Source organism: Passer domesticus, chromosome 21, assembly GCF_036417665.1.
Source record: "Passer domesticus isolate bPasDom1 chromosome 21, bPasDom1.hap1, whole genome shotgun sequence".
In the NCBI taxonomy this organism is placed as follows: Eukaryota; Metazoa; Chordata; class Aves; order Passeriformes; family Passeridae; genus Passer; species Passer domesticus.
The window spans coordinates 3904636-3932030 of NC_087494.1; the positions used below are offsets into that span (position 1 = coordinate 3904636).

The 27395-nt window shown below is 51.4% G+C and overlaps 1 protein-coding gene across 1 annotated transcript in view; it reads right to left on the bottom strand.

Moving 5' to 3' along the window:
• Window positions 1–27395, bottom strand: part of ADAMTS10 (ADAM metallopeptidase with thrombospondin type 1 motif 10) — a 68842-nt gene that overhangs the window by 18214 nt on the left and 23233 nt on the right. Inside the window, exons 4-15 of the mRNA XM_064396394.1 lie at window positions 25713–25872; window positions 23394–23611; window positions 21855–21938; window positions 20705–20850; window positions 17736–17779; window positions 16037–16142; window positions 14888–15034; window positions 12683–12824; window positions 8278–8385; window positions 4621–4766; window positions 2653–2716; window positions 972–1074 (exon numbers count right to left, since the gene is read on the bottom strand). Coding sequence (XP_064252464.1) covers window positions 972–1074; window positions 2653–2716; window positions 4621–4766; window positions 8278–8385; window positions 12683–12824; window positions 14888–15034; window positions 16037–16142; window positions 17736–17779; window positions 20705–20850; window positions 21855–21938; window positions 23394–23611; window positions 25713–25872 — 1468 coding nt within the window. The remainder of the gene's footprint in view (window positions 1–971; window positions 1075–2652; window positions 2717–4620; window positions 4767–8277; window positions 8386–12682; window positions 12825–14887; window positions 15035–16036; window positions 16143–17735; window positions 17780–20704; window positions 20851–21854; window positions 21939–23393; window positions 23612–25712; window positions 25873–27395) is intronic.

A 27395-nucleotide genomic window follows, 5' to 3' on the forward strand; every position in this document is an offset into this window, starting at 1 on the left:
TAACCTTGTGCAGAGCACATGGCCAGGTCTTTGTCCCTGATCCCTTTGGCGTGGTGGATTCCATAAACCTTCCCTGGAACACATCATACAAAACCCTTCCTGTCCTTCCTCCACTGAGCGCTCTGTGACGTGTGTGTGTGCATGGACTTGAAATGGCTGCTCTCACAGAATCACAGAATCACTGGGGTGGAAGAGACCTTCAAGATCATCGAATCCAACCCAGCCCCAACACCTCAACTCAACCCTGGCACCCAGTGTCACATCCACGCTTTGTTAAACACACCCAGGGATGGTGACTGCACCACCTCCCTGGGCAGAACATTCTAGAGCTTTATCACCCTTTCTGTAAAAAACCTTTTTCCTAATATCCAACCTAAATTTCCCTTGGCACAGCTTGAGGCTGTGTGCTCTGGTTCTGTCAGTGCTGCCAGGAGAAAGAGCTCAACCCCAGCTGAGCACAGGCACCTTCCAGGAGCTGTAGAGAGTGACAAGGTCACCCCTGAGTCTCCTTTTCTCCAGGCTGAGCACCCCCAGCTCCCTCAGTGGTTCCTTACAGGGTTTGTGTTCCCAGCCCCTCTCCAGCTTTGTTGCCCCCTCTGGACACGCTCAAGCATCTCAACATACTTCCCAAGCTGAGGGGCCAGAGCTGGGCACGGCACTTGAGGTGTGCCCTCACCAGTGCTGAGTACAGCGGGAGAATGACCTCCCTGCTCCTGCTGGCCACACCATTACTGATCCAGGCCTGGAGCCATTGGCCTTCTTGGCCACCAGGGCACACTGCTGGCTCATGTTCAGTTGGCTGTTGACCAGCACCCCCAGGTCCCTTTCAGCCAGGGCACTGTCCAGCCACACCGTCCCCAGCCTGTAACCTTGCCTTACTCTGAGACACTTCAAAGAAGATTTCAGCATTTCTGCCACCCTGCCAAGTGACAAGAGAGGAGGCAGCCCCAGCAGCCCCCGGCCAGGCTCACCTCCCCGGTAGGTTTTCCAGGTGTAGTACTTCCCTCGGAAGGGCACGTTGTCGAACTCGGCGCACTGCAGCTCTCGGAAGTCCTGCGAGCCGGGCGGGCAGTCCTGTGGTCACACAGCCACTGGTCAGTGTGAGCCTGGGGCGGCCTGGCCTGGCTGCCAGGAGGGCAGGGACACAGCCAGGCACTGCCACCAGCCCCTCGGGGACAGGGACACCACCCCTTGGGGACAGGGACACCAGCCCTGACAGTGGACACTGCCACCAGCCCTTTGGGGACAGGGACACCAGCCCTGACAGTGGGACACTGCCACCAGCCCTTTGGGGACAGGGACGCCAGCCCTGACAACAGGGCATGGCCACCAGCCCCTCGGGGACAAGGGACACCACCCCTTGGGGACAGGGACACCAGCCCTGACAGTGGATACTGCCACCAGCCCTTTTGGGACAGGAACACCAGCCCTGACAGTGGGACACTGCCACCAGCCTCTTGGGGACAGGGACATCAGCCCTAACAGTGGGGCACTGCCACCAGCTCTGGCAACTGGGCACTGCCACCAGCCCCCTGGGGACAGGGACATCAGCCCCTCAGGGATAGGGACACCAGCCCTGACATTGCTACAAGGGGGCAGGACAGTTCCTCCTGCAAACCTGGGCACAATTTGAAGACCAAGAGCACGAGGAGGGGCCCCAGGAGCTCTGCCTGATCTGTGACCCTGGGGAGCAATCCCTCCAAACCCAGGGAAGCAACAGGACCCATCTGTTTCCCTCTCCAGCAGCCCATGGGTGTTAAAGCTGCAATTCCCTAGGTCCCAAGCTTCTTCCCCTCAGCACAGTTTTTTCTGTAAATCTTTGAGGTTTAACCCTCAGCCCCGGGCAGCAGAGTCAGACCCAGCCTCACCTGAGCAGCCGTGCAGGTGCAGCCTGGGAGAAGCAGAGCTGGAATTCTCTACCTCCCCTCCTTTCCCTCCCTATCTTCGGGCCCCTCTGGATCCCAAAGCCCCATAGGTCTGTGCAGCCCCCCGCCCCTGGAGCTGGCTCCCACACCTGCCTGGTCCTGCCCGGAATTCCCCATTGCGGGATCGCTGCCGGCACACCCCGCCCTGCCTCCTCCTCCTCCTCTTCCTCCCACGGCTGCACAGAGCACCCTGCACCTGGGTGGAGAGGGCTGATCCCACCTGTGATCCCAACCACTGAAGGCTGATCCCACCCGGAGAGGGCTTATCCCAGTTGGAGAGGGCTCAACCCAATCCAGACAGGGCTCATCCTTCTGAAGGGCTCATCTAGAGAGGGCTCATCCTACTTGGACAGGGCTGATCCCATTTGGACAGGGTTCATCCCAACCCAGACAGGGCTCATTCAACCCGGAGAGGGCTGATTTCAATCAGAGAGGGCTCATCCCACTGAGATAGGGCTCATCCCAACCAGAGAGGGCTGATCCCAACCGGGACAGGGCTGATCCCATTTGGAGAGGGCTGATCCCAACCTGCACAGGGCTGATCCCATTTGAGAGGGCTGATCCCATTTGGAGAGGGTTCATCCCAACTGGGACAGGGCTGATCCCGTTTGGAGAGGGCTGATCCCAACCGGGACAGGGCTGATCCCATTTGGAGAGGGCTGATCCCAACCGGGACAGGGCAGTTTCCCCCTCCTCCATCCCTCCCAGCCCCGCTGCCCCCACTCACGTCGGTGTTGCAGGAGCGGTAGCGTTTCCTCTCTCCCAGGCAGTACTTCCCTCCGATGGTGGGCCTGCCAAAGATGGAAGGAGGTGCTGAACAGCTCCAGGCACTGGTCAGGGCAGGTTTTTGCCCCGAGGAACTTGGGTGGTTGCCCCAGGTGGTTTTCCCAACCCCGCTGTACCACAAGGACTGATCCTGCCTGGGCACAGCCCCTAAAATCTCCCCCTGAGTTCACAGAGGGCTTTGCACAGAGGGTTTGGGGTGTGGTACAGTCCCAACACCAACACAGAGCACAGAGCTTGACAAAGGCATTCAAAACCTGCCAAACCTTCCAGGAATCATTACTGAAATGGAAGCAGGCCCAGCTTTATGCAGATAGACCTAAGAGCAGCTGTCACTGATGCTCAGGTGACGTGAAGGGACATGCAGAGGGCTGGGGTGGCATGGAGAAGTGGATTATTGTCAGGATCTTTAATAGGATAATGTCCCTGCTCCACTGAGAATGGCCTGAGGGTGCTTTTCCTTCTCTCGCTCCCTTTCCTCCCCCCAGCCTCCCAAAAATGCATGGATGGAAGAGGCAGAAATCGGTGGGTGAGCCAATTCTCCAACTGGGAAGTTTCCTGTCTCCTCAGGGCAGTGCCATCTGTGCCAGCTCTATGCCTCACTCTCTGCTGTTTCATTCCTTGCCAAGCCTCAGGCACTTCCAGGGCTCTGAGGAAGGAAGGCAGAGGCTGATAAAGGAGCTGAGTGTGGAGTGCACAGGTGATGCCTCAGGATTTAGTTTTTCTATTTTTCAGATTCTGTGCTGCTTTAGTGTGTGGGTCTGGGCTTCACATGAGGGGATGGTGAGATCTGCACAGAGCAGGGAGACAAAACAATTCCTGCTCTAGCTGGGGACCAAGGACAAAGGATCCAGATCTCAGGCCCAAGAGCACAAACAATGTGGGCTGAAGAGAGAAAAACAAGAAGGAAGGGACTGCATGGGCTGGAGCTGGAATTGGACAATGAACTCCAAGATGCAAATGGAGCAGAACTTATAAAAGTGAGAGACCCTGTGACTGGTTGTGCATTTTGTGACCATTTTGGTTCATCTTGGGTGTAGCCCTGGCTGGGCTCTTGTGCTGCCAAGGTGGATCCATTGAGGCCTTTTAATAAATCCCTACTTTATTATTTAACTCCATGTGTTGGAACCCTGGCTGCTGAGAATTTCAGATTTTGTGCGCTATCAAGCACTGACTCCCCAGAGAACACTGCATTTGACCTGAGACTGTGGAGAAGGCTTCCAAAATTGAATGATAGAACTGGGTGTGGAGTTTGAATAGAAGTGTGTAATATCACAGGGTGGAAAACTTAGAGTTTAAGGGTTTAGAATACAGAAATATATATAAAGCAAGATGGAGGTTTTATGGCAAAGGCTGGTCCTTCTTCACCTCCTTCTTCTTCTTCACCTCTTCCTCCTTCTTCTTCTTCTTCTTCTTCTTCTTCTTCTTCTTCTTCTTCTTCTTCTTCACCTTTTGTTGTTCTTCTTTTTCTTCACCTTCTTCTCAATGGGTTTGGGTGGTTTTCCGTAATTGGATAAAAAAGTCCATATTGCAGGCCATGGGTGATCGGTTATTGGGTTAAAAGTGAAAATAATTTAGATATCATTTCTTAATTGGACAGTTTATCCTTAAAAGGCCTTGTAGAGAGAGAGATGGGGCTCCATTTTAGTTTGTTAGAGTGCAGTGCTGTAGAACTCAGGGTTGGTGAGACTGTGACAAAGATAAGAACTGATAAACATCTGAGTCCCAACAAGAAACACCATCCTGTGATTTAATCCCAACGCTGGCAAAAAGAAGTTAAGACTCCCCATCCATCAGCCTCTGTTCCAGGTCAGCCTTCCCAAGGCATCACAGTCACCTGGACGTGCTTTCCCCACTGAGTGAAGGGTTGGGGACAGGGCAGGGCGGCGGGGACGGGGCCACCCGCACGTACCTGGGGCTGTCGCAGTGGCGCACGGACGAGGACACGCCGCCGCCGCACGTCCGGCTGCACTCGCCCCACGATGACCACGACCCCCAGGCTCCGTCCACGCCCTCCGGCCGCGTCCCGAAGGGCACACACTCCCTCTTGTAGCACCACTGCGGGGACACAGAGCGTGGGGCACCACGGGCATGGGGCTCCTTCTGCCAGAGCCTCCACGGAGCTGGCGCAGGGCTGGGATCTGCTCTGCTCCTCAGGAATCTGAGCTTGGAGCTGCACCGGCCTCGGAGCCAAATTCTCCAAGGCCAAGGGTGCTCACCTCTCCGTGGGGTCAGTGGGACCAGTGTCCCCAGTCCCATGGTACCATCCGGGGGGACAGGCAGGCACCGGCAAGGGGTTTTACAGAGCATGTTTCCCCAGAGCAGCTGTGGCTGCCCCTGGATCCCTGGAAGTGTCCAAGGCCAGGCTGGACAGGGCTTGGGACAGACTGGACTATGGAAGGTGTCCTTGCCCATGGATGAGGTTTAAGGTCCCTCCCAGCCCAAACCAGTGTGGGATTCTCCTCTAAAGAGGTCCTGGGTCCCCATCTCACATCTTATAAAAGCCCTCAGCAGAGATCCAGGTGATCTGGGATTGGAGCTGCTGCTGGCAGGGCCAGGATCCCTGGGGGACATTGCCACAACCACTGCCAGGACAGAGGGAGTTTTGTTTGTACTGGGAGCTCAGGTTGTGGTTTGTACTGGGAGCTCAGGTTGTGGTTCATGTGTCCAAAACGTCCTGATCAGCAAAGAGCCCGAGTTCAAACAAAGTTTAAATTGTAACATCAATGCTGTTGTGTCATCATTCTGCTGAGGATCCTTAAAGAATCCGCCTGTCCCCATCCTACTGGGAGACAGATGCTCATGGAAAATTGCCTATGAAACATTCCCCTCAGGCCTGGCACGTGTCCCACACCCCTGGAGTCCCCAGCGATGGGAGGGTGGGACGGTGCCAGAGCCGCCGCTGCTCTCCGGGCGCGGTGCCGGACACGGAGCCCCGGGGGCTGAGATAATCCCAGGAAGGAAGAAAGCTCTGTGTGCTCCTTCCAGGGGCTGGGAACCCACCCTGGAGCTGCTGGCACTGCCTCCCCCTGCTCCTCCCGAGCCAGCTTTGCATGGGCAGCTGGGAAAAATGCACGGTGGCTTCCCAGGAATCCCTGCTCACCATCCCTGGGAGCACCAGTGCCTCTCCAAAGGGGGATCCCATGTGGAGGAGATACTCCACAGTATTCCCACAGCCTGGGAATGGCTCAAATAAACCCTGGGGGCCCCTTCCCTTCCCTTCCCTTCCCTTCCCTTCCCTTCCCTTCCCTTCCCTTCCCTTCCCTTCCCTTCCCTTCCCTTCCCTTCCCTTCCCTTCCCTTCCCTTCCCTTCCCTTCCCTTCCCTTCCCTTCCCTTCCCTTCCCTTCCCTTCCCTTCCCTTCCCTTCCCTTCCCTTCCCTTCCCTTCCCTTCCCGTTACAAAGTTGGGAGAAAGGGATGATTAAAAGTGGGAAAAACTGGGAAAAAGGAGAAAAAACCACCACTGTGGGTTCTTGGGGTAAGACAGCTGAAGCCATAACAACCAGGAGATTGATTAATTTAAAAAAGCAGGATCTGGGAGGAGGAAATACCCAGAGGTTTGGGATGTGGGCACAGCAGAGCTTGTCTCAGCCTTCCCCCACACTGGCTGGCAGAGCACAGGAATTTTCTCTCTCTTTTAATATTTCATGCTTTAAATTCCCTGATCCTTCTGTCTGCTCTCCCAGGGCAAAGGGAGAACACAGGGAAGACCTTGGAGAGCTGCTCCAGCCAAGGGCTGAGGTCTGGGGCTCACCCCAGCAGCTCCAGCTGGGGACAATGCAGAAACTTAATATAAAAGTATATTCTTCTTAATATAAAAATACATTCTTCCACCCAAGGCCATCAAATCACTTCCAAATAACGAATGGATCCAAAAGGATAAGCACAGGGAGGTAACTGGGGGTTCAAAGTGAGCCAGAGTCCTCACAGGGAGCAGCTCCCACAAATCCTGGGGGCTGTGACTGCTTTATTTCCCTTCCCTCAAAGCTTTTGAAAAAGCCTGGTTAAAAAGCAGTCACAAAGTGGGAGGAAAGGGATATTTAAAAGTGGGAAAAGCTGAGAAAAAGCCATGACTAGGAGGGAAAAAATGCCATAGTCCCTGTGAGTGTGCAGCAGGATGTGCAGCCCCAGGAGCTGTCTGCTGCTCTCTGCCCCAATTCCCAACAGAATTAAAATGAAAAGAATTGTGTATTTGTCAGACTCATGGTCTCCCCTGCACCCCAGCTCCTCCAGCTTCCTAAGGATCTGAGATGTTTCCTGGGAATTACTTTTCTTCTAGTGGAATGGGGAATGTCCCAGCCCTGATTCTCCATTGTCCCAGTGTGCAAAGGCTCTTTGTCTGAGGGATGCATTCACTTTCTACTGGGGAAAATGGGTGTAGGAGGAGCAGGGAGTGAAGCAATCAAGGCAAAATTCATGGTCAGGGAAAATCCTACCCTCCCCTCCCAGCTGAGTGTAAAAAACCAAGGTTTCATCATAGCCAGTTTTTTCCAAGTTCCTTTGAAAGCTAAAGTCTGGGAAAACTGGGAAAAAAAAAAATCCCTTTTCTCAGAGCAGCCAAGAGATCTCAGGAGATCCCAGCAGCCTGAGGACAAGGTGCTCATTTAAGGACATGGCATTCCATGACATCCTATTCCTCCTGAAACAATCCATGGAAAACTTGCTGCTTTTCAGGAGCAGCGTGCCCTGTCTGAGGTTATCCAGGAAATCTTAAACAGGTTCAGAGTGCCAGTGCCAGTGCCTGTCCTGAGATGGGCAGCAGAGCCTGAGCTGCCACACCTGCTTGAGGTCACCTTGTGCCTCAGGGGTGACACCAAGGAGGACTTTGATGGAGCAGGGATTTCATATTCCATATTCCACTTTCCACATTCCACTTTCCACATTCCATATTCCACACTCCATATTCCACAATCCACATTCCATTTTCCACTTTCCACATCACATATTTCACTTTCTATATTCCATATTCTATAGATCACATTCTGTATTCCAAATTCCACTTTCCACATTCCATATTTCACCCTATATATTCCATATATCACATTCTGTATTCCACATTCCACTTTCCACATTCCATATTCCTCATTCCACTTTTCACATTCCACATTCCATTTTCCATATTCCATATATTCCATTTTCCACATTCCATATTCCATACTCCAGATTCCATATTCCACACTCCATAATCCACATTCCACATTCCCCGTTCCACTTTTCACACTCCACATTCCATTTTCCATATTCCATGTTCCATATATTCCGCATTCCACTTTCCACATTCCATATATCACATTCTGTATTCCATACTCCACATTCCACTTTCCATATTCCACATTCCAGCACTGCACAATGAGCTCTGGGCAGGACTTTGGGGTGATTTCTGGGCTCCTTGGCCCATCCCAGCCTCGCTCCAGGGCAGCTCTGTGCTTTGGGGTCAGGGCTGGGCAGGCTGCTGGCTGCTCCTGTATCAACCCCACGCCCCCAGCATGAACAATAACCCCGTTTTTTTGCTGGAAAAGGGATCCATCCCCTCCCAGCCAGCTCCCTGCCGTGCCCAGGGCTGCCTTACCCCCTTGTCGATGGTGTTGGTTTGGCAGATGGTGCCCTCAGCTGCCGGGATGCTGTTGGTGATGCAGCGGTTGCTTTTGCTCAGGCACCACAGCTCGCTGCAGACTTCCTGCAGACAGGGAGGTTTGGGGGGCACGGAGGAGGGGAGAGACAAAAAATAACAGCCAGATTAGGATTTGTTTGTGCCAGGGAGGCACCAGCTGGGTGGGGCACGGGGACACCGAGTGTCTTCAGCATGGTGGGGACAGCGTGGGATCAAACCCTGCCAGCTGCAGCCCCCCAAGGCCACTGAGAGCTGTCCCCCTCCTCCGGGCTCAGCCTAAGCACTTCAAACTAAGCACAAGCACCTAAGAAACCTCAGGGGGAAAAAAAATTAAACTAGACACAAGCTTCAAAAGATGGGCTCACATAAAAGACTGGATACTTCAGAAAAACAGAACTATAAAAAATACGTTGTAGTAAGACCCACAAAGAGTAATTTTAAATAATTAGCTTTAAAGCATTTACAATACAGTATAGCAAAAATTGATAAGCCAAGAAATGCTTATAATGTATTGTAATTAAGAAATATTTAGCTTCTGATAGTAATAGCATAAATTACAACACTACATTAAATTATATATATTATATATTATATATTATATATTATATATTATATATTATATATTATATATTATATATTTTAATAAAATAGATATTTATATACTATAATATAATGTAATATTATTATATATAATTATATAATCTAATATAATATAGTATATATTATAATATAATATATATAATTTTTCTATTATTTATTTATATATTTATTTATATATTTATATTACATATAAATTATCTATATTATCTCACCCTTCACATGAGACTAAAAATAGAATAGAAGTTTTTAAAATGCCTCCCAGTTACCCCATCTCTAAGTCAATAAAACCCCTAATCCAACAGAACAATCAAACCACAGAAAATACAACTTCAAACCAATATCAACACCTTACAAGACTTGCAACAGTTTTAAGAGAAACCAATTAAATCACATCTATTTTAAAAATTACAAATAATTAACTTACTTCACTTTTTAACCTATTAAGAGGGGGCTGTAACATCAAATCTCCTAAAACTTTAACATTTAAAGCTCAAAAACCCCTTAAACCCTTCTGGCTGTGGAGGTTCCCCGGGCTCAGGTGGCAGAGCTGACTCCAACCAGCCCATGCCACCTCTCCTTGGTGTCACCAGAGTTAATGCCACTGTCCTTGTCTGTGTTGGGGTTTTTAACAAACAGGATGGGACTGCTTGGATAAAAGAAATAAATAAAACTTCCTGGAGTTTTATTTTGGCATCAGCCTCATGCCATGGTTGAGACAATTGGAAGATGGGAACAGCTCAGCTCGTGTACAGTCAGCAGCAAGGTAATTGCAAGGAGGTAATTGAAAGGAAATATTAAATGCAGACTGAATTAAAGAAGTATAGTTGCACCATAAAGTCTGATTTTTAAATGTACTGTAAAAGGGAGCAAAATCCTTGTTCTGGGTTGGAAGATATGTGTGTGTTCTGTTTCCATCTGTCAGAGCTGGGGCAGTTCTCTCTGTTCATGGGGCAGTTTTCTTTACCTCTCCCACACCCAACCCTCCCTCCAGCAGATCTCTGCTGTCCATGGCCACTGAGTGTCCCTGCAGGGCTGATCAAATTCCATCCTCCCATGGGGAGATGCTGTGCCCAGGGCAGGAGCCAAGCATTCCTGCCTGGATACAATCTGAGCCTGGAACACCCCAGCAGCCTCTGCCCACTGCATTCCCAGAGGAGCAGCTTTCTCCTGCCCTGCATTCCCAGAGGGAGAGCAGGCCCATCTCCAGCAGCCCTGGAGCTCCAGAGGGAAACTCCAGCCTTGTGCAGGATCCCTGCTCCAGCAGAAGCACAGCTGGCCCTGCAGGAGGGCTGAGCCCCCATGGGATGGGGCTGTGCCACCACCCTGACACACAGGGGGCCAGGGCCTGCTCTGACTCTGGCAGTGGTTTGTTTCCTTTTTGTACTATTACATTTGTATTTTTAATTTTCCTAGTAAAGAACTGTTATTCCTGCTCCCATGGAGCCCCTTAATTTCAAAATTATAATTTGGTGGGAGGGAGTTTACATTTTCCATTTCAAGGAAGGCTCCTGCCTTCCTTAGCAGATACCTGTCTTGTCAAACCAAGACAATCCTTAACTAAAGATCAATCTTTCCTTCTATAATGAAATTATACACAATAGATCATGTACACACAGCCAAGGATCTCTAATTCTTGAGGTTCAGAAGATGCATTGGGAAGGTGAGGAGCCCATTGTTCCCATGCCTCCACCAGAATCCAGAGATTATTTGGGGACAATCCCATAAATGTGCCTGATACAGCTTTTTGACTATCTTTTGGTATTGCCCAAATATCACTGGTACACCAACCAAACAGGTGGAAAATGGTTTCTCAGGGGTTCTGTTGATTTCTGTAACAAAGATTTCTTTGTTAACAAAGATTCTTTGTTACAGAGGATTTTAAAAAACTTTCTAGCCAATAGCACATTGCTAAAGCTTACACACAAAATTGTTCTAGCCAATCACTAAAAGCACACAATGCTTGCTTGTCTTTTCTGTTAACAATACACAATATTCCATTATTAAGCTTAAAAACCTTCTACTATCTTGCTAAGCATATTTTTCTGCAGTTTTAAGGTCTGTCTTAGCCAAGCTTGAGTTTCAAGCTAATCCCACTGTCCTTGTGCTCACCCCTCTTCCCAGGGCTGGGGAATGTTCCCAGTTTTTCATCTGTGCAGTGGAGGCTGAGCCCATTCCTGGCTCCTGCCACGAGCATCCCAAAGCCAGGGGGATCCAGATTCTGCAGGAATCTGGGGCTCCCTGTGAGCATCCACAGCACAGCTGGAGATGTCCCTGCTCAGAGGGTGACCACCAGGGTGCTGGCAACCTCCAAAGAATCCCAAATGGAAGAGTCCTCTGGAATGTTTAGAGCTGTTTTTTGAATAATCACAATAATGCCAGATCCTGAGCCAGCCCTTCAGAACTGGGCACCTCTCGGTGCAGTGGGTGACACTGAACTCCAGACCTCCCTCCAGGAGGGTTCCTGAGCCACAGATCCTGAGCTTCAGCCCATTCTGACCTCTCAGAGCTCCAGGAAACAGAAATCTTCCCGTGGCCTTCACAGGACCCACCCAAAGGTGAAATCAGGAAGCCCAAGCTCTTCCCAGCTCCTGTGGCACTCAATCCCCCAGGCTGGACTTCAGCACCTCCAAACTGCAAAGCAACCCCTAAAATCTCATTTCCTCATTTCCTGTTCCCCTTTCAGGGTTTTCCTGGGCTCAAAGACCAGGGGATGGCAGTGAGGTGGTGGCAGGGGGTTTAGGTGGGCAGCAACCTCCAGCACACCCCTCACCTCACCTGGGACAAAGACTTTTCTCTTCCTGAGTTCATAAGAGCAGCACAATGACCTCGGGTGAGGATTATTGAAAATATGTCCTTGTACAAAGAGAGGGGAGCCTGGATGAGGGGGACCAGCAGCAGCCAAGGAAGAGGCAAGAAATCTCTTGTGACCCAAACTGAGCTGGGACCAACATTTATGGACAGGACACCTCCTCCCTTGTGCACTCTCAGGGAAGCACAGCATGGAGCTCACCAGGAGCTCAGCAGTGCCCCTGGCTTGGAGCAGCACAGTGATGTGTGTGGGAATCAGAAAAACAGAAACCTCCACAGACACAGGAGGGTTTGATCTGCAGCCTTGGAAGAAGCTTGCATTGATGTAAAAATACAATACACAGATATTAAGCAGAAAAATCATAAACTTATGTTCCTATAGTTGTGAGTAAGAAGATGCTTTAAGTGAGAAATTGTACTGATAAAGTGGTGAAGGGTTTATAATGTAGGAAACTGTATTGATAAGCTGGTGAAGGGTTTATAATGTAGGAAATTGTATTGATAAGGTGGTGAAGGGTTTGTAAGGGTGTGGTTGTATAGAGTAGCTGAGAGTTTAGAAGTTATAATAGAAGCATTTGTGTGCAAGTGAGACAGAAGGTATTGGACAAAAGTATCCACAGTGCAGTAGAAGTAAAGGTGATAGGTTAGAAAAGCAAAATAAGTTCTGTGGCAACTGTCTATTGGTTTAGAAAGTTATATATTGTCTTGTAATGAAGAAACTTGTGACTACTTTGAGCTATAGCTGACTGCTTGCTGCTCTAAAATCTCACGGCCTCAGAGACTGATGTTTATTTGAGCAATAAATCATTCCTAGCTTGAAAATAGTCCCATCCCTTCATTTGTAACGGTGACAGTGACAGACGTGGACAGCAGGGACAGCCCCACGGACCCTTCCTTGCCCCATCCGCCGTCCTCCAGCCCTGGGAACCGATAGTAAAGCAGGAAGGCTCTCTACCCCGTATTTACACTGGCGGGATTTGACTCCGTACTGGAAGCGGCACTGCTCGTCGGCGTCGTAGGCCTGGCCCGGGGCCACCGTGGGGTAGATGAAATCCTGCTTGGGAGGAGCGTTGTTCAGGCACAATCCCATCCCCGAGCTGAAAGCACAGAGGGACAGTCAGAGCTGAGAAAGGATGAGGGGGGAGAGAGAGAGAGAGAGGCTGTGCTGGGCTGAGCTTGGCTGCTTGAGGGGATAAATCGGGGTCTGCTCTGGGTGAGGAAAGTGCTCTGAAATCCTTCCCAGGCTGGGAAGCACATCCTGGTCCTAAGGTATCCAGGATGAGGGTTCATAGAAACCTGGAATACCCTGGGACCCTCAGGGATGCTCAGGGCAGCCCCTGTCCCTGCACAGCCACCCCAACAGCCCCACCCTGAGCAGCCCTGGCAGCGCTGTCCAAACGCTCCTGGAGCTCTGGCAGCCTTGGGGCCGGGACCATTCCCTGGGCAGCCTGGGCAGTGCCAGCACCCTCGGGGCCAAGGACCTTGCCCTGAGCTCCATGCCAAGCCCTGCCACAGCTCCAGCCACTCTGCAGGCTGTTGCCAGCCCCTGGTTGTCCCCATGGCAGAGTGCACAGAGCTGTGCCCAGTCAGGTGCCCAGTAGCCTCAGGTGGGCGCTGGGTGGGCAGAGGGGCTGCTCCCCCACCCAGCTGTGAAGCCCCAACCCCCCTCTCCAAGCCTGACCTCCTGCTTGCCAGAGCTTTGTAGGAACATCCAAATTTGTCCAGAAACACCTTTCCCTCCCCTTTCCTTGCTGCTCCCTGAGCTCCCCCTAAATCAAAGCCGCTGTCATCACCCCCAGCCCCAAATCCTGCTCACACCACATCCCACCGGAGGCTCCTGGAGCTGGAGGTGGCCAGAACAGACCACGAGGAGTGGGGATGAACTCTCCATCCTCCTGCAGCCCTGCCAGGAGCTCAGGGTCAGCAGAGGACAGGGCTGTGCCACGTGCCTCACTGCCTGCACGGCCAGCGGGCACCGGCGTGGGGGACAGGCCTGGCCATGGCCAAGCCACAGCTGCCAGATGTGGGATGTGCTGCTGAGCCATGAGGTTTGGCTGGGCCTTGCAGGACAGAGGGAGCCCCTCGGGAAGGAGCCGTGGCTGCTCCTCTTGCTGTGTTCCAGAAGCTGAGCTCTGCTGTTCACACTCCCTGGGGGCTTCCCTCCACGCTGATCCCACACTTGTGCTGCTTCCAGTCATCCCTCAAGCCCTGCCCAGTTCTTCCTTTAGGAAGTGCCAAAAAACCTCACCAAAATGGACCCTGAAGGATTGCTTTGGGATGGAGACCCAGGGGGCTGCCTGAGCTCTGCACAGGGGTTTGATTCAGGCATGGTGACAGCCTCAAAACTCTGGGATTCAGGAGCCTAAATCATGTTTGGGTTGGAGGGACTTTAAAACTCATCCTATTCAATTGGCAGGGACACCTTCCACTGTCCCAGGCTGCTCCAAGCCCTGTCCAGCCTGGCCTTGGGCACTGCCAGGGATCCAGGGGCAGCCACAGCTGCTCTGGGCACCCCAAGCCAGGGCCTGCCCACCCTCACAACAAAGAAACTCTCCTAATATCCAATCTAAACTTTTGGTTTGCATCCATCCCCCTTGTACTGTCCCTTCTCCTGAATCGTAGAAGTGCTTGGTCAGAAAAAGAAAACCAAAATCTTTGCCCTGCTTTGCTCATTCACACTGAAAACTCCTCCTCACTGCCTGGAGAAATCACCTGCACCATGCAGACCCAGTCCTGTCCCCAGCACACCAACCCTTCTCTGCAATTCCTGACTGGATTTCAGAACCAGCCAAATGCATCCAGAAGGGACTGATCTATTTGTGAAGTTTTTGGACATGGGAATAATAAAAAAATAAAAATAAGAATGATATCTAATATATATATATAACACATAATAATATAATAAATAATATAATAAATAATATAATAAATAATATAATAAATAATATAATAAATAAAGCTCTCCCAGCCACAACATAAATGTGTTTAGATGCTCAACAGGCAGGAAAAGCACGGGGAAGTCCAAAGGAAGGAAAGGATGTGACTCTGGGAGACAAGACAGAAGGTTCTGGGGTGTTTGGGGCTGTGCTTTGGCTTTACCCCCTCCTCACAAGAGACTGGGGGAGGCTGCAGGAAGGGCAGGGAGGGGTGGATTCCTTACTCCAGGAAGCTGGTGATGTAATCCCTGCTGCAGGTGGACCAGACGAAGGGGTTGGTCTTCATGGTGATGTGAGCAGCCATCAGCTTGGCCGTCTCCTGCCCCCGCGAGCCGCAGCTGTTGCCGACCCCGTCGTGGTTCATGCCAAACCTGGAGAGCACCACAGCACACGGGCTTGGGGAAAATGACTTCCTCCTTCATTTATTAAAAAAGTTACTCAAAGGAATATTTTATACTATTTAACAACAGCTCTAAAGTACATTCAAACAGTTTTGCGTAAAGAAAGTGAATTTTTTCAGTTGTTTAAATTGCTTGTGTTAGATCGTTAATGCATCTTATGACTGATAATCTAATGACAAGCTTAGCTTCCTTTATGAAACAGGTGTTTCTCAATAAGGAAATAAAGTTTGAAGATTTTTTTCCCTAAGCCCTAGTTATTGGGAAAATTCATCCAGCTGGGGTTGGACACACCTGGGCAGTCCACAGGAAGGGTTTTCAGCCTGTGAAAAACACCTTCACTCTGCTGTGAAAATTTAAGAAGTTTAATAAAGGTCAATAGGAGACAAGGACCACAGAGCAAAGGTTATTACTCGCACTCAGCCAAGAGCACCCCTTTATCTTTGGGGATACCCCTAAAATACCTTTTCCCTTACATCAGCCCTTTGCATATTCATAGACCCTTATGCATAGTAAACTATCTCCAAACGAGTTTACGTGTTCTAAAAATTCTTTAGCATGGCTCATCCTCGGGTCCACCTTTTTAGAGCAGGTGTATTCCTTGGCTGTGGTTTTAGTCCTTTTTTTATCACCTCCAGTTTTTGGGCCTTGGTCCTCACTGCCTTCAGTCAGTGAGTGCTGATGTTGGCAGATCTGTAGCAGGTGTCTTTGTTATATTTTTATTGGATGTTACCCCATCCAAGCAGGCATTTTAACACAAGCACGCTTATATCAGCTATTTCACTAAGCTTAATTAACAACAGAAATAAAAACTGTACCTTTATAACAAAGTTACTTTGACACCACACATATGAAATCCATTTTAATATTTGCAAAAAGCCAGTATTATCTGTTATATTATATATTATATGTGTCAGTGAGAAGCCCCTGGTGGCAGGGACAGAGCAGCAGGAGCTGCAGGGGTGCTGCACTCACGTGTGGCCGATCTCGTGGGCGATGGTGAAGGCCGTGGCCAGCCCGATGTCCTCGTTGATGCTGCAGCTCCTCTCCCGCTCACACATCCCCCCCACGGGGGCCAGGCCTGGCGAGGGGACACAGCTGTCACACAGGGCCACCACAGCGTGGCTGAGGGGATGTTTGGGGGCTGCCTGATGTGCTTCATGCTCTGTAACACTGAGCAGCTGTGGCCCAGCTCTCTTCACAGAGAGCAGCAGGCACAACTTTCCCAAAGATTTTTCTTGGGGAAGGCAGTGAGAAACTCAGGGAAGAAAACAATTCTTATCTCTACTTGCTGCTCCTGTTGTTTGGCACACGTGGAATGTGTTACGGAGATTGCTCACCCAAAGTGATTTGCTAATTGGACTCTGGTGATGGTTGTTTTGATTCCTTGACCAATTGGATCCACGTGTGTTGTCACTGTCTGGAGACAGTCACAGGTTTTTCTTGAGTATTCTTTAGTACAGTATCTCTTGAGTATGTCATTTAGTATAGTATTAGTGTAATATAGTATAGCTTAATAAAGCAATTGTTCATCTTTCTGAAATCATTGGAGTCAATGCACATTATTCCCCGGCTGGGAGATGGCCTGTTTCTGCCATAAGCAGTTCCTTCTCACCATTGCACTGGGCTTTGGGATGAACTTGTGGCTCTTACAGGACATGGTGACTCAGCACTGATGGTAAATTAACAGTGAGGGGCTCAGAAATGCCAAAAATCCTCTGAATTTCATGTCCAAATGGTGCAAAGGGGAGCGGTCCTTGGCACAACTCTTGTGAGGGAATCTCAGATGGGCTGCACCAGCTCTGGGGCATCCAAACCTGGTCAGGGAGAGCTGACCAACCAAGCCAGGATCCAACCTTGGTTCTGCCTGGCACCCACCAGGAATCCAGCATGGCTCATTTGGAGGACTGGGTGATGCTGGAATTCTCCTGAATTGTGACAGCAAATTCCCTCTGCACAAAGTGTGCCCCTGGGCCAGGGGAGGGCCTGGCTGTGCCAGGGGAATGATTTGAGCCATCCCAGCACGCCCAGCCTCAGGTCAGAGATCCCCCAGCTCTCTCCATGGTGATGCACAGCAGAAATTCCTCCCTGCCTGCCCAGTCCAGACCAGGACGAGACAAAGGAGGAGCTGCAGCCAGACAGGGCTGCAGGGTCTGGCTGTGACAATAAAAACTCCCTTTGCAATCACCACAAAACTGTCAGATTTCTCCCTGCTCAGCCAGGAACTCCAGCAGGCCACGGACAAGCCCTAAAAATGTGAGTGGTTCTCAATCACCAGGCTGGAGCTGGATCTGTTCCAGGGATGGAACAGAGGAGTTCCAGGGCCAGCCAAGCTCAAGGCTGCTGGTTTAGTGTTCACAGAAGGGACAGGAGGCTGGAAAGCACTGGTCTGGTGCTGGGGCAGGAGCTGCACCTTCACTGGGAAGGGATGGCACAGGTGGAAAGGGGATAACACAGCTGGGAAAGGGAATGGAACAGTTGGGAAAGGGGGTGGCACAGGTGGAAAAGGGGAATGGAACAGGTGGGAATGGATGGAACAGGTGGGAAAGAGAATGGAACAGCTGGGTTGGGGATGGCACAGCTGGAAAGGGGGTGGCACAGCCCATCCTCCTCACACTCCCAAAGTTCTGTGTGCAGCTGGGGGCTGCTGAGGTAGTATCAGGATTTTACTCACCCAGGGTGCCACAGGGCTTGTTCTTGTAGATGCAAATGTCGTACCTGGGAAGGAGAGAAGGCAGTGTTAAAGACACTTCTGATTTTGGGAGTTGTCATTTGGCCCGTGTGTTCACATCCAAGCCACTCCAAACCAGCCCATGAAATATTCTGGGATGGAAATACCAATGGTGACAGGTAGGACAACACTCACTTTGCCCAGGCTGAGATTCACTGAGGGTTTTAATGACAGAGCTGAGCCAGGTCAGAGGTTTGGTTTTGAGGAAATCTGGTGGTAGAGCACGAGCAGGGAAGGGAGCTGGGGAAGGGCCTGGAGCACCAGGAGGGGCTGAGGGAGCTGGGAAAGGGGCTCAGCCTGGAGAAAAGGAGGCTCAGGGGGGACCTTGTGGCTCTGCACAACTCCTGCCAGGAGGGGACAGCCGGGGAGGGCAGGCTCTGCTCTCAGGGAACAGGGACAGGAGAGAAAACAGCATCCAAGCTGTGCCAGGGGAGGTTTAGATCAGATTTTAGGGACAATTTCTTCATGGAAAGGATTATCAGGCACTGGAACAGGCTGCCCAGGGCAGTGGTGGAGTGGCCACTCCTGGAGGTGTTAAAAACATGAGCAGATGTGGCACTTCAGGGTGTGGTTTTGTGGGCAAGGGGATTCAGTCAAAGGTTGGACTTGATGACCTTGGAGGCCTTTTCCAACCTTAATGATTCCATAAAGCATTCCTTGTCCATCAGCAGGGACAAGGCTATTCCTTGTCCAAGGTTATGCCAAGGTTATTCCAGACCTGGAGCTCTTTGGGTTTGGGTGGGTCCAGCTCTGCTCCCCAGCACTCTTGGGAGGCATTGGGCACAGGGGGGAGAGGACAGGGCCAACCTCTGCCCTGTCAGCTCAGTCTCTTACAGGAAATTGCATCAATCAAACAGAGAAACACAGAATCCCAGCATGGCTTGAGTTTGAAAAGACTTTAAAAATCATCCCATTCCAGCCCCTGCCATGGCAGGGATACCTTCCACTACCCCAGGGTGCTCCAAGCCCTGTCCAGCCTGGCCTTGGACACCGCCATATGAAATTCTGATTAAAAACAAAATAAAAATAAAGAAAACATTTCAGTTTGAAAACATGTTCCATTTCAAATCCCACTGCGGTTTCATGAAAACGCTCGAGTGGTTTTTTTATATCTACTTTTTTTTTTCTAGTTCACTTCTTTACTGAGAATTTTCCAAACAAATCCAATCTGGGTTGATTCAAGGTAACTCTTCCCTCTGCTCCTGGCCTCGACTTCCAGCCATTGCATGAAGGAATCCAGTGTTTGTACAAGGAAAGGTAAAACAAGGAGAGCAAAACCTCCTCCAGATGGAAATGCAGCATCCTCCAAATGGTAAGAAGTGGCAGCTCCAAATGAGACCAGTTTGGGTTAGGGAGGGAGCACTCTCATTTCCTGGCAAAGGTCAAAGTTTGGAGTTTGCAAATCTGGGCTGGGCCACCCTGGAGCCAGGCTGGGGTTGCACCGAGGATTGTGACCCCAGAGCAGGTCTGGGGACACCCATGGGGTGGGCAGAACCGAGGACTGTGACCCCAGAGCGGGTTTGGGGACACCGGGCAGGACCCCCCGGCACCGCTCCCCCCACTGACCCCTCGGGGATGAGGGTGGGCGGTGAGAAGTGGCAGCACACGAAGGGTTAAGTGCGACGCATTCCCGGGGATGGCTCCTGTCCCTTTGGCCCCTGGAAGTGCCCAAACCTCTCCCCTCCTCTCGGCAGGAAATCGAGGGAGTGCAAAACATTTGTTGCTTTTGTTTTGAGCGAATGCCTTTAAAGCCTTCGGAGGCTCTGCTTTGACACGTCCCTGCAGGAGAAAAAAAAAAAGCCCCGAGCTCAGCAAGATCTTATCGGGACACCGGGAATTTACTGGGGCCGGGGCCGGATGCGCCGGGCGCTGTCCAGGCTCAGCCAGCGGCTCCGGGCTGGCTCGAACATCTGGAGGGAGGACGGAGAGCTCGGAGCCGGCGTTTGCATCCCACACGTATGGAGGGAGGGCAGGAAAAAGCTGCAGCCCCCTCGGGAGGGGGAAAATCTGGGGCTGAGGGGCTCTTTTGTTGCTCCTCTGTGGGGTCTCATCTTTGGGGGTTCCAGGCTCGCGCTGGAGCTGGGGCAGGAGAGCAGCACATGGATAAAGGAATTAGCTCCCACCTGGAGGCTCCCCTCGCCAGCACTTTCATTTCCTGACTTTCTTTCTCTGAAGGAGAGGGGGGAAAGGCACAAAATTATGTTGGATTTGCCTTTGGCCTCTCCCAGGGTGTTTTGTCTCTGTCCAAGCAGGGATTTGTGGGGACTGGAGGGACAATCCTGGACACAGCCAGCAGCACTTGGGGAGTTCAGCACTCCCTGTGCCCTCCATGCCTCCAGCATCCTGTGGCCTTCCAGCTGCTCTGCCATTCCTTCCACTGTCCCTGTCATCCTCTGTGTGTCCTCCTTCTGACTGACCATCATCCATGCATCCAGCATCCCTCCATCATCCATCATCCATCCATCCATCCATCCATCCATCCATCCATCCATCCATCATCCATCCATCCATCCCTCCATCCCTCCATCCATCCCTCCATCATCCATCCCTCCATCCATCCATCCATCCATCCATCCATCCATCCATCCATCCATCCATCCATCATCCATCCATCCATCCTCCATCCATCCATCCATCATCCATCCATCCATCCATCCATCATCCATCCATCCATCCTCCATCCATCCATCCATCCATCCATCCATCCATCCATCCATCCATCCATAATCCATCCATCCCAGCAAAGACCAAATGAAGACTGGAGGGTGACAACAAACTGGAGTGGAGATTGATAAGCTGAACTGGAGGGCGATAACAATCTGAACTGCAATAATCTCTACCCGTGGAGGCTCAGGAAGCCGTGGATGAGCTCGGAGCCCAGGACAGCTGCCACCCCTGGGGACAGAGCTCACCTGGTGATCAGCACGGCGGTGTCGTGGTTGGCGATGCCGTTCTCCGGGATGGCGTTCCCGTTGCCGTTCCTGTTCACGATGGATTTCTGCCACTTGCAGAAGCTGTCCAGGGACTTCCCGGCGTGGTGGTTGATCTCCAGCGTGGGCTGGAATGGAAGCAACAGCAGAGTGTGTTCCCAGGAAAGCTCTGGTGGGAAGGCACTGCCCATTCCATGCCAGCAGAGCACTGACACCACTGCAGACAGCCCCAATTCCTCATGGAGGCCATGAGAAAGCAAGAAAAGTGGGACTTTATTGAGTCTTAACTTCTTTTTGCCAGGGTTGGGATTAAATCACAGGATGGTATTTCTTGTTGGGACTCAGATATTTATCAGTTCTGATCTATGTCACAGTCTCACAAACCCTGAGTTCTACTTCACTCTAACAAACTAAAAATGGAGCCCCATCTCTCTCTCTACAAGGCCTCTTGAGGATAAACTGTCCAATTAAAAAATGACACCTAAATTATTTTTACTTTTAACCCAATAACCAACCACCCATGCCCTGCAATGTGGACTTTTTTATCCAATTACACAAAACCAGCCAAACCCATGGAGAAGAAGGTGAAGGAGAATAAGCAGGAGAAGGAGGAGAAGAAGGAGGAGAAGGAGAAGGAGAAGAAGGTGAAGAAGAAGATGAAGAAGAAGGACCAGCCTTGACCCTAAAACCTCCATCTTGCTTTATATATATATTACTGTATTCTAAAACCTTAAACTAAAACCTTAAAGTTTTCCACCCTGTGCTATCACACACTTCTGTTCAAACTCCACACCACAATCCCAGTTCTATCATTCCAGTTTGGAAGCCTTCTCCACAGCCTCAGGTCAAATGCAGTGTTCTCTGGGGGGTCAGTGCCTGTCAGCACAGAAAGCCTGAAATTCTCAGCAGCCAGGGTTTCAACATCACTTTAGGAGAACTAAAGCTGCTTAAACCTCCCAAAAGTCACCTCATTATGGAAAATTCAGCTTCCCAGAGGTCTGCTCAGCCCAGTCCTCAGGGGTCATTGCAAGGATGTGCACTGGGGGAATTCCTGGCAGTGACATCCAGGGGGGATTCACATCTCCTGAAGGGAAGTGCAGACACAGGACAGGCTCAGCAAAGCCCAGCTTACCTGATCCTCGGTGAGCAGGATCAGCCGGGTGACCAGGATATTGACAATATTGCCCAGACTCGAGTCCTGGAAAAGTTTGGCAACCTGACCTCCAAGAAACAAGAAAAGAGGAGTCTTAAAAATGAGCTCTGTGGCCAGGCGAGTTGGGGAGGGCTGGGCACTGCAGTGGGGGGTTTGAACCCAACATTTTTGGGAAGCAGGGATGGGAATGGGACCCCACACCATCACTTGAGTAGCAGAATCCCCTAAACCACAGTCAGGGCTTGCTGTCCCAGAGCAGTGAAGCCAAAATCCCGCAGCCCAGGTGGGGCAGCCCTCACTGCTGGCATTTTGTGCAGCTTTGCTGAGGGGAGGGCACAGCATCCCTCGGGGATCAGGAAGGCCACAGCATCCCCCAGGAATGTTTCGGAGCAGATGAAACCGGGATTGTTTGAAAATCTGGCGTCGGGCTTTAGAAATGCAAAGCATGAAAAGCGATCCTGCGGAGGACGGGACAAAGAGCCGTCACAGAGGGGCTTTCAGAGGGGTGATGGATAACTTCCAAGCCCATCTCACCTCACAGGAGGATTCAGCGCGGCCAATTCAGGCTGTTAATGCATCCAGCCTGGTAGTGGTGCCCCAAACCAGAACCACAGCTCGGGGGGATCTCTGAGCCCCTCTCCCTGCTCAGCCCCCAAGCGTGAGAGCTGCCTGTCCTTCTGCTTTCCCATGTGTTTCTCAGCTTGCCTGGCCGCATTTGCAATGCTAATTTGAGCGGAGAGATGCTGTTCAAAGAAAGGCTTTTGTTCTCCCGGCCCGGGGTCAGACAGGCCAGAGTTTACCTCTGCAGGCTCCGGGGTCCCACCGCTCAGCAGCAGCGGTCTGGCAGGAGTTTTGACCCCAAAACCTTGCTCTGAGCCTGGGCAGAAGCCACTGCCAGCCTGGAACAGATCCCATTTCCCCATCCCACTTCATGCAGGAAAATCTTTTTCCCAATACGGACTTTTGGGGTTCAGAGGAATGAAGGATTTGTCTTTACAAACAAACTGTGGGGCTCCTGGTAAATAAAACCAGCACTGAGAGACAAAATACCCAAAAACAATGGGAAAGATTCCACTGATTGATTAATGGAAAAAGACATTTACCTTTACAAACAAACTGTAGGTTTGCTGATAAATGAAATTGGATATTGAAAGATGAAAGAAACAATAGAGAAAAACACTAAATTTCACAAGAACTAAAAATTGAAAGGGAGGGTTATACATTAGAGGGGAATCTTTGGTATCAGGTGTTCCAGGAAGTCTGAACCTCTCAAGTACCTCAGCCAATGGGGAAAGAGAGAAGGGAAATTGGGATAAAAAGGAGGCTGCATCCTCCAAAAATTTGATAGACCCCAGTGGAATGCCCCATGGCCTCTCCCTTTATTCAAATAAAGCAGAAGGACTCCTTTGTCTCCTTTTTGGACATAAACCTCTGACATTTGTGGATTGATTTTCCTGACAGGGCGATGAGCAGTTCTCCCCCAGCCCGCGAGGCTCCTGGTGTGGCTATAACACTTACAATATTCATGATGGCCAGGATGTACTGCTCGATGTCCCTGCGGCCGTGGTAGCCCACCATCATCTTGTCAGCCACCACCAGCGTCTCCACGTAGCGCTCGGTGCTCACCGACCTCTTCAGGGGCAGCTGGCCCCGCTGGCTGTGGTTGCCCGGTGGCTTCAGCGGGGAGGGTTTCAGTGTCCTGAGCCACCAGTGCCTCCCCTTCCAGGGCTTCTCGTCTGAGGAGGGAACGGGATGGTTGTCATGGCCTCGGGGTCAGGGGAGGAGCTCTAAAGATGCACCAGGGGAAGTTTAGGCAGGGTGTCAGAAAAGGATTCTGCACTGAAAGAGTCATTGGGCAATGGAGCTGTCTGCCCAGGGCCATCTCGGTGGTGTCACCGACCCTGGAGGGGTTTAAAAAAGCCTGGAGGTGGCACTCAGTGCCAAGGTTTAGCTGATGGGGAGGTGGTGGGTCACAGGCTGGACTGGATGATCCTAAAGGTCTTTTCCAATCTCGTTCGTTCTGTGATTCTGTGATTTCTGGGTGGACCCAGAAATGTCCCAAAGGCAGTGCAGGGCTGTTCCCAAGCTCCTGCCAGCCCTGCTGGCCTCTCCCCTGCCCTCCTGGCTCCTCCTGCCCAGCAGACCTGTGCCCAGCCCACCACAGCCCCAAACCCCTCTGGGCTGCACAGCCCTGCCCTCACCTCTGGCCCAGGGTGGGCTCAGAGACTGCACAGCCATAACCTGGAAATGAAGCCCTTGCAGACCCTTTCCTCCTTCCTTTTCCTGGAAATTCAGCTTTCCTTTTTCCTGCCAGGACCTGGATTTAGGACTTGGTTTTTCCACCACAGGAAGGGCTGCAGCCTCTGCAGCAGCAGCAGCTTTGTGGGACTTTGCTTCAAGTGCTGCTGAACTGAGCCTGGGGATGTTCCCAGCCCTGGGGATGTTCCCAGCAGAGCCGTCAGCTCCAAATCGCCCTCCTGGAGACCACCAGAGGACAGGGGAGGTGACTGGGAGCCAGTCACCAGGCTAGCAGCCAGATCCAGCCCTGCCAGCAGATCCAGCTGGATCCTCTCCCCTGCTCTGAGGTTCATCACACTCAGTGAGGCTGGGAACATGGACAGACCTCAGGCAGCCCCAAAACCTCAGGCAGACCCAAAACCTCCAAGTTCCAGCTCCTGCAGCAATTCAGGGGAGCTCCTAGGGGTGTTCAGGGCCCAGGAGTGCAGGGCAGGACAGGACAAAGGTGGCCTTGCTGGAGCCATTGTGCTGTGGTTGTTCTAAACTTTGGCTCCCCCTGCACATCTCTGCTTTCCAAGAAGCAATTAGGACAGGGCTAAATTATTTCTGAAAGCTGGGGAATGTGGCAAAGAGTCAGCAGGAGGGGAGTCTGCATCCAGCAGATTTTGGGAGCTGGGGTGGGCAGGGGAAGCACAGGGTGGCTCCAGAGGTGCTGGTGGCTCTGGGGACACTCAGAGAAGGTGACAGTGCCTTCCAGCAGTGACTCCTCATCTGGCCAAGTGTCACTGCTGGGGCAGTGGATGGACACATCCTGAAGTGACACCCGAACAGGAGCAGTCAGGGCCAGCTCTGCTCTGTTCCCACAAACTGATCCAGGAAAAGCCCTTGATGGCATCTCCCCTCAGCCCTACAGAACAGAACCTCTCTGGTTCTGAGGGAGGAGCATCCTCTGGGGCTGCAACATTTTGGGTAGATGGTGAAACTCTGCCTGTTCACCAGGGATTCCAGCCAGACTCTGGGACAGACTGGTGGGAAGGGCAAGGACCAGGAGGTCTCATGGGGACAGGTCAGGGCTGGTATTTGTGGGTCCTCTTGGAGGTCAAAGCCCTGTAGGTGCAGAAATGGGGTTGATGTGTTGTCACCATTGTCTCTAAACACCCCCCAGAGCCCCCTGTGATGGGCCAGGCCCCACATCCCTCCCTCCAAGGGCCTTTTCCACCTGGTCCCCATCAGCAGCAGAGTTATCCCAACATGGACACAAACCCCAAAGCCAAGGCTGTGCTGAGCACACGTGAGCTGCGATTTCCCAATCCTCTGCAAATTGGCCAAATCTGGGAGGATTCTTCTGAAGAAAAACAAGAGGTGTTTTTTTCCTCTTCTATTCCATGCTCTATTTACAAAATTTCAAGCCCTACTGCAAGGAGGAGAGGAGAGGAGCTTCCCAAAGCCCAGGCCACCAGAAATGAGTGAAAGCAAACCCAAGAAAATCTGAAATTCAGGAGATAAATTTGCCACGTGGAGCAGAGTGAGCCTGTTCTGCCAGGATTTTCCCAGCAGGTTTTGGGCTGGATTTGAGGAGGAGGTGATGGGAGCACCTACCCAGCAGTCCACAGGCTGCATCCATGTGAGGGTACTGCAGGGACGAGCGCTTGTACACCACGTGGGGGCTGCCCTTGCCCTCTCCCCCCATGCTGACGTTGGCTCCAGGGCTCAGGGGCTCGATGAAATATTCCTCCTCATCTGCCACGATCACCCCGTGCTGCAGGAGGGAACAGAGGGTGTGGAAGAGGTTTTACAGCCACTTCTGGGAGCCAGAGAGAAATTTGATCAAAGGATCCATGTTTACCCCTGAAAGAATTTTCTACCAAGGTCGTTGACAGAGAAACCAAGAAAGAAAGAAGGATAAATAAGAGAAACCTGCAATTATTCCAATAAACACTTTGTTTGTCTCTTGTCACCAGTGAGTAAAGTGTAAACTTATGAGCTTTGTAAGAATGTGTAAAAAGCATGCATGCTAGAATAAAAACAGGTTTGAAACCTTCTGAAAATGGAGTGCGTTGCTTTGTATTGTCTCTGTCTCAACTACAGCGAGAGGGGAGGCAATAACAGAGGTGCACAGAGAACCTGGTGGCTTCTCTTGGTGAGGCTTTTGCCGATTAATCCCGAATTTCTGGTTACTGACAAAAGCTGTGGAGGAATCCTGCACAAACACTGAACTACAGGAAGCCACAGAGCAGAGGAATCCCAGCCAGATGGTGGTGGATGCCTTGGGACATCTGTGTTCACTAAAGGCCTCTGGAAATCACAGCCTTGCCTTGCTGAGTTATGAATGAGTTGTTTCCTATTCCACCCACTCGGTCTCAGTGGGATCCCTGTGGGATCCCAAAAACCTGTTCAAACACAGCAGCACTCAGCTCTGAGCTCGGCCTCCCCAAAAAAACCTTCCCAAGCAGCTCAGGACCATCCCCAGCAGCTGGGAACTCGGAGCTGCAGAGAGGGATAAGTACCCAGAGGCTTTGGGAAACACCCAAAATGTTTAAAATCTGATGAAGCAGAGGCCACCAGCAGAGCCAAAACCCTTCTCTGGAGCCTGGATGGGGCATCCCAGTCCCTTGTACACCTCAGATTGGCCACTTCAGTGAGATCATCTCGGGTTTGCTCCCTGATTTGCTTTAGTTTTTTGTTCTTTGCCTGACTCAGTCTCAGCTGTGAGCCCAGGCAGTGACAGCCAGGAGGAGCAGATCCCCATGGGGTCATCACCAAACCCACCAGGTACTTGCAGGGTCCCTCCTCTCCACCCTCACAGCAACATTCCCTCTACCTGAAAGGTCTGGGCAACACCAAAAGTTTCTGGGAGCCCAACACCAGCTCCATCCCAACTCCTGGCACTGAGTTTCTCCAAGGAATGTGGCGTCCACATCAAGGAATGTGGTGTCCCATCAGCTGAACTCCACCAGCAAGCAACTGAGGCACAGAAACGTGCCTGACATGGCTCAAAGGTGATCCCAAAAATCCAGCACAGCTCTGGGTGGAGACACAGCCCTGCCCTGCCACTAGCAGTGTCCTCTGGATGTGACAGCGCTTGTCCAGCTCCCTCTGTGCCCCAGGGACAGCAGCGCTGCTCTGCCAGGGTGGGGAGCAGGGAATTCTGTCCCTGTGAGACATCCCGAGGCTGCTCCATGGAGGGACCCCTGGAACAGATCCTGTGCCGGCTGTGGGTGGGGAGAACCTCCCTGGGAGACTGTCGCTGCCCGCCGGGGCTGTCCCTGCCCTGTCCCTGTC